Source organism: Papaver somniferum, chromosome 2 (genome assembly GCF_003573695.1).
Source record: "Papaver somniferum cultivar HN1 chromosome 2, ASM357369v1, whole genome shotgun sequence".
Lineage (NCBI taxonomy): Eukaryota > Viridiplantae > Streptophyta > Magnoliopsida > Ranunculales > Papaveraceae > Papaver > Papaver somniferum.
Window position 1 is genome coordinate 149,525,047 of NC_039359.1, and position 20,954 is coordinate 149,546,000.

At 36.9% G+C, this 20,954-nt stretch overlaps 1 protein-coding gene across 1 annotated transcript; it reads right to left on the reverse strand.

The window, feature by feature from the left end:
- Nucleotides 1-7,427: 7,427 nt before the first annotated feature.
- LOC113352210 (zinc finger BED domain-containing protein RICESLEEPER 2-like) lies at nt 7,428-9,301 on the reverse strand. Its single transcript, XM_026596055.1, has 5 exons — nt 9,152-9,301; nt 8,851-8,912; nt 8,200-8,796; nt 8,021-8,112; nt 7,428-7,903 (listed from the first exon to the last, which is right to left on the reverse strand). Exons 1-5 carry the CDS (start codon nt 9,299-9,301, stop codon nt 7,428-7,430), a joined length of 1,377 nt encoding a protein of 458 aa, XP_026451840.1.
- Nucleotides 9,302-20,954: the final 11,653 nt, after the last annotated feature.

Consider the following 20,954-nt stretch of genomic DNA (forward strand, 5'->3'; position numbering starts at 1 on the left):
ATCCAAGTGACGAAGATGGTTGACTTCGTCATTCATCTCCCCCATCCTTTTATGGAGTCGATACACATTCACTTCAAGATCTCTTTCAGACTCCACTTGGCGAGCAACATCATCAGCTCGAGACGCTGCTAGGGCTTTACTAAGAGCACCAACCTCGGCCCTAGCATTATCTCTTTCCTCGGAAAGACGCAGCATACTATCCCTAACCCCGGGGCCTAAGAAAAACGAGCCTGTTGTAACTCTCCTTCCAAAAACGCACTCTAGCCTCTAAGTCCGAAGCATGTTCTCGAGCATCACGCAGGTTGTCACGCGTCCATAGCAGCGTACCATTAAACAGACAACGGTCATGATTGTACTTATTTTGCATATCAACCATCAGTGTTCGCTTTTCACGCCACTCAGCTGTTAAGGCGTTGTGCTCATCAGCACGAGCATTCCACTTTACGGCTTCGCTTTTCAACTTACCCACCAACTCTGCAATACGATTTCTGTCGTTCCCTTTCTTTCCGAAGCCATATCAGCTCGGGGACTCCACCCACTGAAGATAGGGTGGGGAGACTCAGACAGAACACCAAAATACAGATAGGGAATCACGAGGAGTGAAAGATCCGTAAAATACGAACCTGTGAAGGACGAGACATTTCTACGAGTCTGCTCCAATTCGTTGCGGACTATAGCAAGTTCTGAACGAAGACTCTCCTCAGCGTTACCCAGCTGTTCTTTTCCTTCAGACGGCCCCTCAGTTCATTTATTTCCACTTCAGCCGCAGACAGTTCCTCTTCTCTATGACGAAGCTTGGCCTCCAACTTTAAAGACTTTGCTTTGAAGAATTGGTATAGAACATGGTTACAATGTTCGCTCCTCATCATCTATGTCACAAACAACAAACATTATTATACCAAAGGGATCAGATATCATGAAGAATACAAGGTTCAGATATCATGAAGAAAAAAGTACAAGGATTTACCTCTAAGACACGCTGCTGGGGAAAACCGTATTGGTACCCATCAGCTATGACCATCATATCAGCAACAGAGGAGGGAGGGTCAACCACTAGGTTAGCTTCTGAAGCTCTCAGATTCTTCTCCCACATCTCAGCAACGCGGGCTTCAGAAGACAATTTCATCATCCGAAGAGTATAAGCGTCGGAATTCTTCTCACCAGTGACCACTGGGGCAGGGTTAGGAACGAACATCAGGTTCTTCTTCTTAAGACAAGCCAAAATGTCATCTTCACCTTCAGGCATTAGCAAGTAAGGGAAATCCTCTGAAGGAGACTCAACCGCAGACTTCCCCTTGGCGGTTATCTCCTCACCCGCGCAAGTCTCGACATTACCACCCTCAGCATGACCACCTGCGTTCTCAGCTTGCTGATCAGTGGTACCCTCTTTGCCAAGACTCCCAAGCACATCCCAATCATCATTTGGGGAAAGCAATGAGAAGTCTTCGGCAAGACCCATGGCAGCATTCACATCAAAGGATTCCCCCGCGTAATATATTCTACCGAAAGAAAATTCAGGGGAAATAACGGGCAGAGTACCCACACCGACAATGTCATCACCAACAGGGGGAGATCCACCCTCGCCAGTACCACCAACGGTAGTATTACCATCATACCCACCATCACCACTCGCGACAACTTCTTCTTCACCATTACCACCTTCATCATCAGGGTGAGAAGTGTCGGTACGCTCTTCTCCATCGGACATTTCTTCATCCTCACCATACCCTTCGTTCACAGGACTCGTAACCTCCTCATAAACCTCAGCCTCACCGGTAACCACCATAGAAGATTGTTTGGGTCCAAGTTTCTTCTTATTCGACACCTACAAACCAGTACACATCCCCACAAAGGCTCATTTTTTCCCTCACTTCAAAAATGAAAATTATTTCAAGCAAGGAAAAAGGGGAAAATAGAATAGAGAATATAAGAAGAAACTATACCTTGGTAGCAGCAGCAGTCTTCGTTGGATGGGTAGCACCAGAACCCTCCTCCTCATCCCCATCCCCATCAACGACATCAAGAGCATAAGGAAAATTCATGTCCGCGAAATTCGGACGCCAAGGACAGAAATCTCCATAATGAGCAGGAGGAGTTTCACGAGGCTTGCTATTTTCAGAAGGACGCCAACCGCGCGGACCCGGAATCCATCCATAAGTCCAAGGACCAACTACTTCAATAACAATAGCATGCCATTCATAATCATGGTCACGTTTAATCCTTTCACGAGCAGGAAAGAGTTTCCGCTTAGCAGATCCCTCAGTACCAGGAACATACTTCAGCTTGGCATCGCTCACCTCACTCAAAAGACGAATTTCACCACGGGGAGCAGCAATATTACGAAGACTAACACTCCACGGCTTACGGTTTCTACTGTTGACATAATCCCCAAAAGAACTGTTAAAATTCTGAGGAGTGTACCACTCTCTCCCAGCAGGATTTGGAACATAGCATGTCATCATAGTCTTTCCCTTGCTTCGCAGGTAACATTCCTTCAGTGAACGAAGATAATTCCCAGATAATTGTGACACAGAACGATTATGAGTGTTCGTGGAAGAGCCTTCGCGACTAGCCAACACGTCATAATAAAAGGAGTCACCCGACTTATATAGGGGCAACATGAGACCCGCCTCGAAGGCTCCAACCGTAGTCAACATATGAAACTCGTCAAACTTATACTTAGCAAGGAGCTCGTAAGTGATATCATCGTCAGGGGCATAGAAGCGAACCTCAAAAGCTTGAAGTTCATGTTTTTCCTTGAACATCTCAAGATCAATATGCTTGAAAGTGACCTTCTTCTTACCAACTGAAATGCTGCGTATCACGGGGACAGTTTCTTCTTCGTCTGCGGAAGAAGAAGTAGGACTCAATTCCGAAGATTTCCTTTTAGAAGGAAGATTTTTAGACGGATCAGCTCTCGACATAGTACCCTTGGAGTACTTCCATTTGAAAGAAACCGCGGGAGGAGTCGGCAAAGACTTCTGCGGAGGCAATGAAGGAGGAGTCATCGAACGAAGGGGCGGAACATCCACTATTTCAGTACGAGGAGGAGCAGCCCGCGTTGTCCTAGAGTCATCACGAGGATGAGCCTACGTACTCCTAGAATCTTCACGAGGACGATAAGGGGCGCGGTTAACAGCATACCTAGATCCAGAAGGACCCTTCGGCACATCCCCTTTCCTAGTAGGAACAACCTTCGCACCGGAGGAAGATGAAACCCTATGACCCCGAGGATCCGGTTGCGAAGACTTGTAAGGACCTTCCCCAAGTGGAGATCTGTCAGAATCTCGATGCGGAGGGGATCTTGGCGAACTAGACGACGGGGTTTGGTAAGGAGCTCGCGGACGATCAGACATATCTACAAGGAAACACAAAAACAGTTTAGAGAGGAATACGAGGAGATCACTAAAGATCAAAAAACCCATAATTGATGGTTCATCCGGATAAACATTAAAAACCCTAATAACTAAAAATTACTTCATCCGACTCCAGGGATAATACTCAGATACAGACTCACAGACGTTGTAACAAAGAACAGGGGCAAGCATATATGCTTCAACATGTATGATCCTCATCACAAAACCAAAAATACAGCAGCAGGAGACAAACGGGTAGACATAGATAAATCAATGATGAACAAGCTAATGAAAAACCCCATACCTGTATAGAAGAGGACGACAAGCACCAACCATAGTCGAAGAAAGGAGGATCGGAGATATCAAAAGATACAGGGGCAACAACGATCGAGAGCGAAAGAAACAGAAAATTGAATGTTGTTATCTTCCTCGCAAGAATAATGATAATAAATGACTAAAGAACAAGAATAGAAAACAAGAAGAGAATGAACACTGACAAGAAGAGAATAAAGTTTTTTTTTTCACATTCTCTTTCCTATTTATGAATCTAGAGAAGATAATAACTGCTCCTCGTACCAAGGAGCAGTTACGGGGAAAGTTAATGCAAAGTGGGAAACGTGTAGGACTACCTTTCTTCTTCAAAATTACAAAATACGCCCAAGTTAGAAGAAGAGGGGAAAATTGTATGTACACCTTTCATCATCCACCACGTGTACAGAAAGAGACACGTGGAAGGCATGCAAAACAAGATATCAAAACATGATAGCAAGCATCTCATCAGAAGATGCCACCGGTCAGCAAATCTGACGGTCAGGGACAGAGGATCACAGAGGTATGATGGATCAGAGGAGCACCAGATAATACCCCTTGGGTGTTATCACACTCAATCCCGAGGAAGATCCCAGATCAATGGCCGAGAGGAAGTTTGGCTGACACAGATGTGACCAGACAAAGAGACACTTGTCTGACACGAGCAAACATCCATCTACCCGCATTAAATACCAAAGAGATATACACGTGTCAATCAGCTCGTGGAAGAGGCGAGGATAATCCTTCGTATTCAAGCTCAGGCCGCGGCATATGCCGAAGACCTCTGCGTAATAGGCACAAAGCACAAGAAGATAAGATTACAACGGCGCCTCAGAAATGGGACCCACTCCAACCCTATAAATACCCCTCTCCACTAAGAGAGAAGTGGTCGACCAATTGAGAGCAATTATAGGAGAATATAAGAGAGAGAAATAGGAAGAGTAAGTAATCCCCCTACTTCCGCAGACCTATGTATACTCCAAAGTCATTCGACTATCTTTGTAACCATTCAAATACATAGTGAAACACCAACCCCGTGGATGTAGGCCTTAGTGCCGAACCACGTAAATCTGTCTTATTTATATTTCAGCACCTTACATTCAGCGTTAAACTTCATATGCTTTACATTTATACTTGATTCTCGTCTTATTCCTTTATACGAACATTATTTATGATAATATTCGACTAGACAATGACAAGCCCGAAGGCTTCGAGTCGATGAATCGATATAATCATCCCCGTTACGCATACGACGTACAATTCTAAAATTAGGATGTATGCGAATATTGTCTGTGAACACGTGAATGGCTTCGTGATTTATGTGTTCACAATAATCTAGGGTTTTAATGCATGTTGAAAGTGAAAATCATAATGACCCCAAATCAAGAAGTGACATACCTATGTTGTTTGGTATGTGGATATCTCCATGTACTTATTACCAAAACCATGAAATTTTACCACTCCACTAGTAGTCCACCAGTTAATTACCTTTTCCATGACTTGCGAACACTTGCACCAAAAATTGGTCCGTAACCATTGAGCTGCGGATCCTCATTGGCATACTGGATGTGATTCTCGGTTTTATACACTATCTACTCCACAGACAATACAATCACGCGACATTTAATTATTACCACTCCACTAATTATCCACCATAGTTTTTTTTTTTTTAAGATAAACAACATAAACAAAGAATCCCTCTTCTTCCCCTAATACTAAATGACAAGTCTGCAAGCAAGGAAGTTTCCGAATAATTTGAGAAAGCAAGGAAGTTTCCGAATAATTTGAGAAAGCAAGGAAGTTTCCGAGTCTTAATTTCATGCAGAAAATGGTAAAACTTAATGCAGAAGAAAAACTATAAAAGAAGAGTCACATGGGTGAAAACTACAGTGAGAAAGGAATCAAAGATTATAGTAATTAGATGCGATAAACCTCTCACTTCATGTCCGATTAACGTTTTCTTCAGAGCCAACAACTTCTCCCAAGATTAGACGAGGATTTGTGAAAAATGTTGGATCGGATAATATCTTTTCTAGAACTAGTTTTTACCAGATAATTTTCTTTTATATTTCTCTTATTGTAAATGACTAAATATCATGAGTCCAGTCTTTACACATTGTCTAGTGCGTGTACATGTGCACTCATATTTGATATCACTTGTTTTGAAACAACTTGTCCAAAACTCTACTAACATACCTCCCGCAACAATTTGAACGAAAATAAAATCATTTAAGAAACTACTATATAATAAAACAAATAACCAAAACGCGTACATCATTTCATTCCAGAAATAGGAAGGAAAGAGTAACACGTGAAACTAATCTACATTAAGAAAAGAGAGTTGTACGTCATTATTGAATCATGGAATGTCTGTGGCTCGAAATATGATCTGACTTCGACTTGAATCAAATATTAATTTGTTCACTAACCAAACAAATCAAAAGTATAAGAAGGTGGAGTAGCTGCTTTTGGAAGAGTCGTTTTTTTCCATAGTACAAGTCATTCTCATCTAAATCAAAATCACTTACTTTTTCCTTAATTTGGTTTCAAGCATGTATTGAGAAACAAACCAGTAGGTTAGGTGGATAGCAAGCGGATTGCTAAAAATGCATTAGCACATGAAACACCTCCTCATACTTCAGCATTAATTGACTAGTTCCATATTGGACAACAAGGAAGCTTCCTAGTCTCTAACTTTCATGCTGAAAATGGTAAAAACTAAATGCACAAGAAAAAAGTTAGTGCATGCATCTCATGAGAAAACAAGGAATACCAACAAAAATTATTACTGTTATGAAGGAGTCACAAAAACGTGGTTATTTGTTTTATTATCCAAAAACGTGGATAGTAGCATTTTCTTAAATGATTTGATTTTCGTTCCGATTGTTGCCGGCGGTATGTTAGAAGAGTTTTGGACAAGTTTTTTTTTTCTTTTCTTTTTTTGAAGCATAGTTTTGGACAAATTGTTTCCGAATAAGAATACCTACCAAATATATGAGTGTGCATGCACGTACACGCACTAGAGAATGTGTAAAGACTGGACTCATGATATTTAGTTATTTACAATATAAGAGAAGTATAAAAGAAAATTATCGGGTAAAAACTAGTTCTAGAAAAGATATTATCCGATCCAACATTTTTCACCAATCCTCGCTAAGCCTGCACACGGTTCGGTTGGGTGCGGTTATAGCTAAAACCGTTCACCTAACTGTGTTCGGTGCGGTTATCACAATTAAAACTGCAGCCGAACTTTTTAGTATTCGGTTCGTTTTTAACCGTACCGATAATATTCGGTTAAGGTTCGGTTCGGTTTTCACCTATACCCTGCACCTGTACATAAATACATTCTGAATTTCTGAATTTCTAATAAACTGATACTACATTCCATACTTAAGTCTTGACAAGATAACCATAGTCTACAGATTAAAAACAGAGTTGAAGTTCACAAACAAGTTGACCAAAGTCTTAAGTCTAAAGATTAACCAAAAAGTCCGATGAAACCAAAGTTAAAAAGCAAGTAGCATAAAGAGTTGCCAGTAAAAGAAAAAGAGTCATCCATTTGATCTTCATTTCTCAAGTAGCAGACCAGTAAAAGATTGCAGTCCATCCATCTCTCAAGCCAATCATCCCCTTAATCTTCATCCTTTCCCAAAATTTCTGCAACAAGAATGCAAAGAAGAAATATTCAAATATATTCAATGAAGTCTAATGATAAAAGGTATAAAAACTAACAGATAAAAGAAGATAACATTCATTCAAATTTCAAGTCAAAAGAGAAGAGATTCTATTACTATCTTCAATGTTGGAATTGTCATCTGGTACATAGTCACACAAAAAATCATGAGAGATAGGTTTCTGTAACCAGCTTTGCGTACAGAGAAGTGCTTCAACTGTCCTGGAAGATAGCGAGCTTCTCCATGGGGTAAGAATGCGCTTTCCGGTACTGAATGCAGATTCTGATGCAACAGAAGCCACTGGTATTGCCAAAATATCCTTCGCCATAAGTGATAGAACCTTGTACTTGATACTATTAGCCTGCCACCATGCTAGAATATCAAACTCCCTGGTAGACGCTTCACAGTCATCAAGCAAATACCTTTCAAGTTCTGACTTTGGATGAGTGCTATGAACATTCGTTCTTCTCCTTTTCTTCCTTGACTCAAGCATATCCTCAATGTTCTCTTTTTGCACAGAAACAACCATGTCATCAACACCAGCAGCAGCTGTTGACCCAATACCTAAGACATCAGAACAATCAATAGTAAGTAATGATGATAACAATCTTTATGATAAAAAGCAGATAAGCAATATTAAGTAATGAACTAATGATGATCAATAGTAAGTAATGATGTCACCTTCCTCTACATTGGCATTTGAATACATGCTGGTGTACTCATCATAAAGTCTTCCCATATCTTGTTTCACAGCCTTCAAAACAGTTGTAACCCTGAAATCATCTTGCTCATACAAACACTCCAGATCAAATTTCAAACCAGATTATTTCTCCCGAGGATCAAGCAACTTAGCAAAATACATAACAGAGTTCATATCTTCATAATCCCCCCAATATGCGTTGTACTTTCGAAACATTATTTCTGTCATCCTAGAAATATGAGGATCTCGGTTTCCTATATCTCTAAGACGAACCAACTGTTCATGGATCAATGCCAACTGCCATATAAATTCATGTGAAGTAACCTGAACTGAAGCCGAGAACTTAACACTAACATCAAAGAAGATTTTTAAACACTTAACAAGACACCTAGCATATGACCAGTCTGCAGCATAGGGAGCATGATGACGGGGCTTGTTCTTTTTCTTAGTATTCTTCTTTCTAGATACATCTCCCTCACATTCAGATTCACTAGATGAACTAAGATAATAATCTTCATTATCAATTACAACAGTATCATCATCGGTATTAGGTAAACCTTCACTTTCAGATTCTTTGAAAATATACTTAGAACGAAAGCTCTTGTCCTCCCTTTCTAACCTCTTAAATACCTTTTCATATGGAATGGCAGATTCAAGCATCAAATACGTAGCATTCCACCTGGTCTTCACATCAAGGAAAACCATCTTCTTACAATCAATCTTCTCGAGAGCAGCACATTCTTTGAATTTGGACAACCTAGAGGGAGAACCGGTAACAAACTTGATAACTTATCTGATCCTTCCAACTGACTTGTGATACAACAACACAACATCTTTGACAACAAGCGCAAGAACATGTGCATCACACCTTACCTGATAAGAATGAAACAAGTAAATATCATCAAAAAATCAGTAACAAGTACAAAGAAGTATCATAAAGCATGTCATTTCATGTACCTTAATCAACCTACACTAAAATGTAACTTAAACAACCTGCACAAAACCATTACTAAGATATAATCAGTTTTAAGTTTCATATTGAATATATATGCTATCAACCTACTAGAAGTATAGAATAAACATAGCAATAGAGCTAAGAAAAGTAATTATACCTGCATGTATTGAGATCTCATTGTTGCTCCTGTCCAATTGATGACACTGGTTTGAAGATACTCAATTGCGACACTATTTGCACTGACATTGTCCAAAGTCACACCAAAAAGATCTTCTAGACCCCAATCCAGCAAACATTTCTCAAGCATTTACCCAATCTCCTCTCCAGTATGACCCTTGATCAAGCAAAACAGGATGATCCTCTTTTGAAATTTCCAATGGATATCAATAAAGTGCACTGTCACACACATATAATTGAAGTTGTTTGGAGAGGTCCATGTATCAGTTGTAAGAGAGACTCTTTGTTTACTTTCCTTGAAGTATTTCTTCAACTTCTCTTTCTCATCTTTGTACATAATTAAAAGATCTCTGTAAATGGTCATCCTGCTTGGCACCTTGAATCTAGGTTCCAGCTGTTCACTATATCTTCTAAACCCGTCTCCTTCTACAATTCTAAATGGCAGTTCATCTATGACGACAAACTCAGTCAATCTTCTTCTACACATATCCTTGTCATAACTTACTGCAACCAGCTGTGATGACTTTCCAGGCCTTGGTGGTGGAAACACCAAACTATTTTGTCCCTTGAGCTTCTTGTTGGGATTCTCTGGACATGTGCCTAAATGTATCTTCATGCTGGAAGTTCCATTTCCTCTACTATGTGCTTGCATTTTCTTCTTACAATGCTTATACTGTGTTTTTTCTTCGCTGATCCTTATAAAGTCATTCCAAACTTTTGATCTAGTTTTCCCCTTCTTCTTCGGTAAAACTTCAGGTGCAGGGTCCTGTGTAGCCTATTGTGTATCTTGTGTAGCTTGTGTTTCTTGAGTAGCATCAACTTGAGGTGTTATAGATAGTGTCACATCAGTAGAACCAGCTGCAGTGGATGGAGAGGGAGATGCATTTGCCATCTTGCAGCTTGATAATGAAGCTGAACTTGATCCAATCATTGCCCTGCCAAAGGTAAACAAGTTAGTTCTTACTTCTTAATACAAGCACACATATTTCTTAAAACAATCAAGTTAGTTCTGATTCTGAACTTGATAATGAAACTGCACTTCATGTGAGTGACATTGCCTGCCATCTAACTCAATTTTAATTAAAAGCAAACAACAAAAGTTGGAAATGGCTAGCACCTACAAAGTTATTAATACAACAAAATTTGAAAAAATAATTTGGATATGATTTTCATCACATCAAACATGATAAATCTCCACCAAAATCCAAACTATTCATTCAATTTCAGGCACATACCATTAATATCTCAAACAAGCAAAATCCAAAGTGCTCTTTCAATTTCATAGTAAACCTGACTAATTCAACACCCATTAAAACCCTTTTTCACACAGTCACAGATCATAAATCACTTCATTAATCAACAAACCTTTTTCAAAACATTTTACATCAACAAACCCTAAGTTCAAAACCAGAACAAGTCAAAATGAAGATTGAACTAGTTAGTAGTTACGTGTAATCAGACTCCTTCCTTCCTTTAACTCAAACTGAATATAATAACTTTCAGACTCCTTCCTTGAGTTCCTCCCCTTAACTCAACCAAAACCTAAAATAAAAAACCTTTGACTGTAATCAGAAAAATAAGATTTGACAATAGAAATTGATTGATAAACACAAAACAACAAGCAAATGATTTCGATAAAAGAAACCCTAAGTCCTAATAGAAGAATAATTAAAAAAAAACCCTAGAAAGTGAAAAACAAACAAATCAGTCGAAACGAGAATGAGAAATAGAACAAGAGATCTATTTACTTACTAGATAGGGGTTTGAGGATTACTTTATGGAGGTGGTTTGAAAGATCAGGGTTGTGGTTCTATCGTTTACTGGTGGTGGAGGAGACTGAGGTTAAGAGTGAGAGGAACTAAGGAAGAGAAACGAAGAAGAGAAAAGACTGTAGCGATTAGGGTTTCGAAATATATATGGTGTAGGCTTTATCTAGATGGCTAGGTTTAATCAGGATAAAAACTAATCGACGGTCCCTATTAAATCAGTTTTTCGGTGCGGTTAGTTAACGGTTATAGGTAGAATCGTGCACCGAACCGTAGATCTGACTGTTATTAAAATGAAAACCGTGATCGACCATTGGATCTGCGGTTCGGTCCGGTTTCAGTGCGGTTAGTGTGCAGCCCTAATCCTCGCCTAATCTTGGGAGAAGTAAGAAGTTGTTTGCTCGCAAGAAAACATTAATCGGACATGAGGTGAGAGATTTTGTCACATCTAATTACTGAGAATTTTTTATATAGTTGTCAGCCGATTGAACTCACTTTTTTTCTGAAACATTTTTTCAAGCCTGCTAATGGGGTGCCAGGTTAAGTGAGACGTACCAAGCCAAAATAAAACTTATTTTGTCAAATATAAAAATATGTTTTTTCTTATCTTGATTTTGATACCCCACTTAATCTGGTATTCCCTATTAGCAATCTTACATTTTTTTTTCTTAATAAACTGAAACGAAATTACATGAAGAAAAGTTTGTACACTGGGCAAATATCCACAGTTAAGGTCCCCTTGCTTATCGTACATTTTGTAGGTACATAGCAAACTAGAACTTTACGAGAGCCAGAGGCCACTTTATAAGAGCATCTCATTTTGCTAATTAGTGTAACCTAATTAGCTGCAACATCATTATTACATAAATGGTTTGTGGGTCTTCTTTCTTTTCCCATCCATTTTCTTGGAACTAATCGAAAATTTCACCAAAGACTTTGTTTTGTCTGACTGGGGAACTACTACCTATATTAATCTCCAAAACCCTTATCATATTATTGGCTGATATTCCCTTGGTTTAATTAAGACTAATGTAGTTTGTTTGAGTCACCAAACAAATTAAAAGTATAAGAGGGTGTGGTAACTACTTTTGGAAGACACGTTTTTTCTCCATAATACAAGTCATTCACATCTAAACCAAATCAGTTACTTTATCCTTAATTTGGTTTTTGGAAATAAAACAATCTTTTTCATAGGGCAGGTCATTCTCATCCACTTTTTTCTTAATTTGATTTTGGAAATAAAACAATGAAATAACAACATTAATTATTGTTCTATTTCATCACGGTAAATTATGATGTACACGGTACACCAGTTTTGGTAATTATAGATATCACCATAGCCGTATTCTTAACATTATCACAACCACAAGATCATAGCTTAGAATCAATGTTACCACAATCTTTTAAGTAGGAATTAGGAATTGGTACTAACACATTGTGCCTAGTTAGTAGCAGGTTCACCCATTAAGAAATCATAATGGGAGGTCTAAACTTAAAAAAAAAAAAAAAGATCAAAATTTTTAATTCCAGGTCTGTCACACGTGCGAGACCAATCACGTGTAATTCAAAAATTTCATAAATAGCCTTTTTTGTTTTTACGGATATTTCAACTTTCCTCAATTTTTCTCCATTAGTTTTCTATGATCCGAAACTAATCTCTTCTGTTTTTGCTTCTGGACTTGTCGACCTAGGGTTTTTGCTGATTCTTTTTAGTTTTCAGATATGTAGTGTGATAATCTTTTATGTAGTGTGATAATCTTTCATTCTTCTTTCTCCTATTGCTGATATTTTTGTGTTTCTGATTTGTTTTCGACTCAATCTTGATGATTAGACCGATTTAGTGATGTTTTAGGTTTGTTTTCAACTGATTTCACGATGATCAGATCATGAACATGATGTTTCTGTAACTCTGTTTTATTATTTTAGTAATTTTAAGTTAGATTTTTGTTTGTGTTTTGTTTTTGTTGTTCTTTAATGAATCTTGTTTGTAATTATTCGATTTCTTTGTTAGATTATTATGTCTTTAACTTTCAATTTGATTATATTTTTCCTTTTGTTTCTGTTTTTTTGTTAAAATGATGCTTGTTTGTAGTTACAGATTGTTTGATTCAGCAATACATATATGGCGTACTGATAAAAACTGCTTTATTTTTGTTAAATTCATAGTTTTATTTACCTTTTTTGCTTGATCCAGAAGTACATATATGTAATACTGAGATATAACTGTTTTGATTCTGTTGTAATCATAGATTTATACGTTTCTTTGACATGCAGTTGATTTTTAGTTATGAATCAAAGGTACATATATGGCATACTGAAAAGAACTGCTTTAATCTTGTTTTGTTCATTGTTTTATTCAGTTAATACTTATGATCTAGCAGTACGTATATGAAATACTGAATTAAAACTGATTTCGCTTCTGTTATATTTATAGATTCATCAATTTTTTTTGTCTTGGAGTTGATTTAGATAATGAATTAGCGGTTCATATATGAATTACTAAAGATGAAATGATTTTTTGTATCTATTAATTAGTTTTTTAACATCTATCTTTTTTGTGTGTATATGTTTGTGCTTTTTGGCTCTGAAATTAGTGTTAATTTGTTTTGTTTTCGCAGGTTCGTTGTTCCTAATATGTTTTCAATATTTGGGAGTTAGTCTTTTATGTACTGTCAGTTTCTTAGAGTACGTTCTTTATGTACCAATAATTTGAAGTAGATTTTGTAAAAACGGGGGTCTAACAACCACACCCAATATTTCGCTTAGCAATCTGTATGGACTAACTCCAATATACTTTCAAGAGAATCGATTAGACAGTCAGACTCAATCTTAAGAAAAGTATATCAAAAGGTTATATCTCAATTTCTCATTCAATCTGCAATCAAACAAATAGGAATTTGTGATCCCGATTGAATATAAGAAATAACTTGGTCAGTATCAAAAACCAATATCCAAGTGTCGATCAATTTAATCAACAACCAAAGGTTAGATCACAATTGATTGAACTTATGAACGACCTATGATATTTCAATTATATAAACAAATATAATGCGGAAAATTAATAACACAGACACCAGAAATTTTGTTAACGAGGAAACTGCAAATACAGAAAAACTCAGGGACCTAGTCCAGATTTGAACACCACATTGTATTAAGCCAATACAGACACTAGCCTACTCCAAGTTAACTTCGAACTGGAATGTAGTTAAGCCCTAACTATTCTCACACTGATCAAGGTACAATTTCTCTCCTTACGTCGTTGAATCCCAGCAGGACTCTACGCACTTGATTCCCTTAGTTGATCCCAGGCACAACTAAGTATTGCTAAGACCCAAAGTCGAGGACTTGATAAACCAATCTGTCTCACACATAAAAGTCTATTGAATAGATAAATCTGTCCTCCACATATAAACTTATGAGTTTTGTTCCGTCTTTTGATAAATCAAGGTGAATAGGTACCAATTGATATATCGGACTTATAGTCCCGAAGAACAGCCTAGAAATATTAGTCACCTCACAATAATCTTAATCGCATGGTAGCGAAACAAGATATTGTGGAATCACAAACGATGAGACAAAGATGTTTGTAACTACTTTTTATCTTGCCTATCGGAGATTAAATCTCGAGCAAATCTTAGAGAAGATATTTCTCAATCACGATAGAAAACAACAAGATCAGAACACGCAACTACAGATAAAATAGTTGGTTCTGGATTCACAATCCCAATGAAGTCTTCAAGTCGTTAACCTACAGGGTTATGAAAAACCTAAGATTAAAGGAGAATCGACTCTAGTTGAAACTAGTATCACACATGAGGTGTGGGGATTAGGTTTCCCAGTTGCTAGAGTTCTTCCTTATATAATCTTAAAATCAGGGTTTGCAATCAATATTACCTTGGTAAAAAAGCATTCAATGTTCACCGTCAGATGAAAACCTGATTAGACTCAAGCTAATATCTTTCAACCGTTAGATCGAACTTAGCTTGGTACACATATTGAAAAGTGACTTCATTTAGATATGGATAACCGTACCTAAAAGTGTACACCTTCGTTGGCTCAACAATAGTTAACTAAAGTTAGTCATATGAACACTTTCATATCAACCTTATTCATCTTAGCCATAACTAGTTCAAATGACTCAAATGAAACTAGTTCTAGAGTTGTACAATTTGTTATATTCTCATATAAGTATACAAGACACAATTGAATCAAAATCGATTTTGATTCACTTGAATCAATTCATGAACATTATAGACACGAATTGCAAAAGATTGCATTCCTTATTTTATAAATGTATTATTTCATGAACAAACCAATTTTAGAACTTAACTTACTCAAGCATGCATACGGGAACGCATACCTAAGGAGCCGGACTAAGTTTGGGTTCGCCACTATGCGAACGGGTACGCATACCACTAAATATAGACCAAACTCAACATAAAATTCCGGAACTTGAACTTACGCAAGTACGTATACCGGTGTGAATACTATAGTTCCCAGACTTTCATTAACCAACCAGTACGCATACGGGTATGCATACTATGGTTCCCGGACTTGGATTACACATATGCAAGTACGCATAGTGTGCTTATAATCCAATCATGATTAAATGTTCTAAACTCTTATTTCAATCATTGAAACATTCTTTGAAGAAGACAATAGTTGTCTCACACAAACTATTATCTTCAAGGCAATTTCAAGTGATCAAATGATCAATACGAAACATTACGAGTCTACATCAAATGACTGTCTCACACAAATCATGTAAGATGTTACCAGGTGATTTTCACATGATCATCTTTTGACTTTCGTCAAGAATAATAGATGAACTTGGTTAAAGCGAAAGCTTACCAACACATATTTCGAGAAATATGTAAGCGAGTTAAACTCAGCTCGAAATATCAAATGTGCATAATTGAAGTCTATATAGCAATATGACTTTTGTGTCAAATAGGAGATAGAGTAGATAGACTTTTGAGTGATAGATGAGTTCAAGTCTCCAAATACCTTTTGTTGATGAAGTTTCACAAGCTCCCCTTAGTAGTTCTTCGTCTTCAATCGATGAACGTTGTGAAGTCTAATGCTCAACCACACTTTCTATCATAATCCGAGACTTAGCTACAAGTATACTTGAAATAAAGACTTATAGTTTGGGCAACTAAACTTGAAAAACAAGCTTGAGATAGAAACGCTTGCGAGTTTGACCGTGCAATGCTCTAACAATCTCCACCTTTATAATTTTAGTGACAAAACTATCAATATATATGGATTACAAAATAAACAAACGTCCTAGCTTCTCATCCAAATGCTTTATTTCCTTGGTTCTTCAACGTTACTCGGAATTTTCGTCACTTCCAAGTACTCCAGTGATTCTGAACGTGTTCAACTCAACATCATAGTTGTTGAAGATCCATAGCTATAACAATGAGAAAACAATATCTCTCAATCATTGTTATACAGTGTCATAGTATTATTACACAACATCAAAGTCCAATTGTATAACAATTTTGACAACAATACTATGGTGATATGTATCACTTCCCCTTAGTCAATACTTCATCTGACATGAAAACCACTCCCTCTTACATAATGATACGCAAACTGTATGTATTTGTAGTTTGAACACACATTAATTCTCCCCAATTTTTGTCAATATAAATTGGAAAAGGTACGAAAACTAGTGGGATTCCAATGAAATTTCCATAGAGATATTTCATGACCAAAAGAGAACATATCAACTTTGTTTCGATGATTTCATTTCACATAGCCGAAACTAGTGTATTCATCAAGGAGTTTATAAAGATACAAGAAAACTCCTACAATATTCTACAGTCGCACTCGCCACAAATATTTGGCAATTAAGCACTCGTTCAATTAAGAACTCTCCCCCATAAAATGTCATTCCCGAAAGAACAACAAGAGCGACCTTACTTTCACAAGAAAAGGAGGATTTCTTTGGACATTAACAAATCATATGAAACATGAATTTGTATCCAAAATACTCAATTAAATTAACCACAAGAGAAACCATGATTAATTTAATCGAAAATTCTCACATAAGAGAAATTACTGAGCCGCACAGTATTTACACAAAGATGTGGATCAGGGAAAGACCAATACTGCGGAATCTTCAAAGATTCATTCTATTTTTCATCAATATTTGCATAGAGACATGTAATAAACTTAATCTTTGTAAACAAAAGTTCATCATATCTTCCATTAATATTTGCATAATGACATAATAGGCTTAACTTTGTTGTCAAAAGTTCATTGTATCTTTTACCAATAAAGACATATGATAGACTTAACTTTTGAGCAAATATGGGACAATCACAGTTCACGGACGCGAACACACATGTCCATAACAAATTGCAATGTATAAAACCATAAAGATTGATACTGCAAAATCATCTTCCAAATAAACTTTAGAATTTAAATAAATAAATCTAAAAACATTGCAAGATGAAAATCGTTGGAAATAGCTATGTGTACTCACAATAATTGCTAAACCCTAATTATCCTTCTTAAAACACAAGAATAAATTCTCATAAGAAGTTTCCTAGATATTAAATCCTCTAAAAAATTCTTTATCGTCCCCGAACTCCTTGTCGTCACAGCCATGGGAACATAAGGTTCATGAAGATGGGGGTCAATTCCAACAAACCTTCTAGACTGATGCTGAACCAAGGCCTTCTGAATTTCGATATTCCTCAAAACAATAGCCTTTATTAGCTAAATATCCTTTCTTGTTTCCTTCAACTCTTTAAGAACACCAGAAAATTTCTGGGAATTTGAAGGAACGGCCCTTGGCTTCCTCACATTTCTTTTTTTTCTTTTCAAAGTTTGAGGTAAAGGAGATTTATATTTTTCCTTCATGATTGATGGCTTAACAATCATATTAACATATTTTCCATCAGAAGACATAATGCTTGGAGTCTCCATACAAGTATGATTGTGTGAGGAAATCACAAATCAATCTCAACTAGAAATCTTATGATAGAAAGAGTTTTTAGAGAAGGAAAAAAGAATGTAGGGTTATGAAACCTTTAAACAATCAAAAATTTCACGTTCGCACAACTTACAACCCTAGAGAGGGAAAAATTATCGATATTAACCCTCTTTTATGAATCAAACAGGAAAACCCTTTTCAATATCAATTAGATATGAAAAGATGGAAAAATTCCAAAATGGTGAAAACTAGACCAAAAACAAGAAACAAAACATGAAAAATTCTTTTTCTCTTTTCCTAAAGCCTGAAGTGTGCAAACCCTTGTCTCTTTTGAACCAGACACATGAGACAAGATACACAACAAACACATTTAAGTTATGCTGGGGTGAACAATAATCTGTCCACCATAACCTTCTTGAATGGAATTCTTAGGACCCTGTTTCACAGACTGTTTAGACCGTATTTTTTCCTCTAGTGGTCTATTTATTTATTTTTGGAAACTAACTTCTTCGGAGAAGATATGAGATTACATACCTCAGACAGTTTCTGAACTAGTTTGAGCTTGTTTGCTAATCAATTTGCTATTCGTTGAAGTTTGTTGACATATATTATCTTATGTTTGTAGTTGAAACATTTGGAGAGTTCATGACCCTTGAGAGTACAATAAGAACATGTAAATATGGAGGATAGTTCAGACGTCATGGATATGCAGGCTGCTAGACAAATGGTAGAACCTGAAATATTAGAAAAAAGAATTTTCAGTAGACAAAGAGAAATCCGTTTTATCCTCCAAGGTGGTTGAAGTTTCTCCCGGAAGAATATCGAGATTGATGTATGTATTGCTACAATTTTCAAATTTAATATTTTCACAGAGGAGTGCAACACTTGATTTTTCGTCTTCATTAGAATTATACTGATCAGATATTTCATCAAGAGTTGCAGTAAGACCTTTGTTTCTAGTGTATTTTCTACGATTTGGACACTCATTTTCAAAATGACCAAAGCCTTTACACTTGAAGCTCTGTGGCATATCCTCATCATCAGTATCGTCAGTATCTCTGTTTTTAGGAGGAACACGATTATGAGGTTTAACTGATGACTTAGCTAGGTTTATCTCTAGTGAACTGTTTACTTCTCTTCAAAAGAAGATATCTAAACTGTCTTGTGATCAAAGAGACTGACTTGTCAAGATCTTCATCTGATGAATCAGTTTCAGAAGGATCATCTTCAGAGATGCCAACATTTTTACTTTTATCAAGTATTTTAGTGTTCTTTTGTGCTTTGAAAGCAATATCCTTTCCAGATATGGATACATGCTCATGATCAAAGATCTTTAACTTCCCAACGAGACTATTTCTGGAAAGCACATCAAGGTTAATTCCTTCAACGATAGCATGTTTCTTAGAATCATATCTAAATGGAAATGATATGAGAATTTTCATCGCAATGTCCTTTTCAGGAGTAATCTTACCCAACGCAAAAGATGCATTAACAATTTCAAACACTTTGTGATTAAACTCATCATATGAATCTTCATCTGCCATACGAAGGTTTACCCAATCAAATTTTGGTTTTGAAACCTAGCTTCTTTCTCACAGGTATTTCCTTCAAATACGGTATCTAAGATATCCCAAGCATCTTTAGACCGAGTGCACGTAGTCACATGGTGCTGAAGATCTGGGGTAATGGAATGGATTATTGTATTCAATCCGTCATAATTCTGTTTTGTAGCAAGAATATTCTCGACAGCATCATAATCACTGATATCCTTTAGAACAGCTACAGTTCCTATCGTAACAACCGGAGGATCATAGCCATTAACAACGTAAACCCATGATTGGAAATCACACGCTTGAAGAAAGGCACGCATTGCAATTTTCCACCACAGGTAATTCGATCCATCGAAGACTGGCGGTACGTTTATAGAGATAACACTTATGTCCATAGAGTCAGATCGCTACAAACACACACTTATAAGGTCTTTGACGTGTTTTCCTGCTCTGATACCAATTGCAAAAGCGGGGAGTCTAACAACCACACCCAATATTTTACTTAGCAATCTGTATGGACTAACTCCAATATACTTTCAAGATAATCATCTAGATAGTCAGACTCAATCTAAGAAAACTATATCAAAGAGTTATATCTCAATTTCTCAATTCAATATGCAATCAAACAAATAGGAATTTGCGAGCCCGATTAAATATAATAAATAACTTGGACGGTATCAAAAACCAATGCCCAAGTGTCAATCAATTTAATCAACAACCAAAGGTTGGATTCACAATTGATTGAACTTACGTACAACCTGTGACATTTCAATTATATAAACAAATATAATACGAAAATGAAATAACACAGACACCAGAAATTTTGTTAACGAGGAAATTGCAAATGCAGAAAGACCACGGGACCTAGTCCAGATTTGAACACCACATTGTATTAAGCCGCTACAAACACTAGCCTACTCCAAGTTAACTTCGGACTGGAATGTAGTTGAGCCCTAACCAATCTCACACTGATCAAGGTACATTTGCGCTCCTTACGTCTCTGAATCCCGGCAAGCCTCTACGCACTTGATTCCCTTAGTTGATCTCACCCATAACTAAGAGTTGCTATGATCCAAAGTCGAAGACTTGATAAACCAATCTGTCTCACACAGAAAAGTCTATTGAACAGATAAATCTATCTCCCACAGATAAACCTATGAGTTTTGTACCTTTTTTTGATAAATCAAGGTGAACAAGAACCAATTGATATACCAGACTTATATTCTCGCCTAGAAATATCAATCACCTCACAATAATCTTAATCGCATGATAGCGAAACAAGATATCGTGGAATCACAAACGATGAGACGAAGATGTTTGTGACTAATTTTTATCTTTTCTATCGGAGATTAAATCTCGAGCAAATCTTAGAGAAGATAGTACTCAATCACGATAGAAAACGACAAGATCTGAACACGCAACTATAGAGAAAATAGTTGGGTCTGGCTTCACAATCCCAATGAAGTATTCAAGTCGTTAACCTACAGGGTTATGGAAAACCCTAAGTTAAAGGAGAAT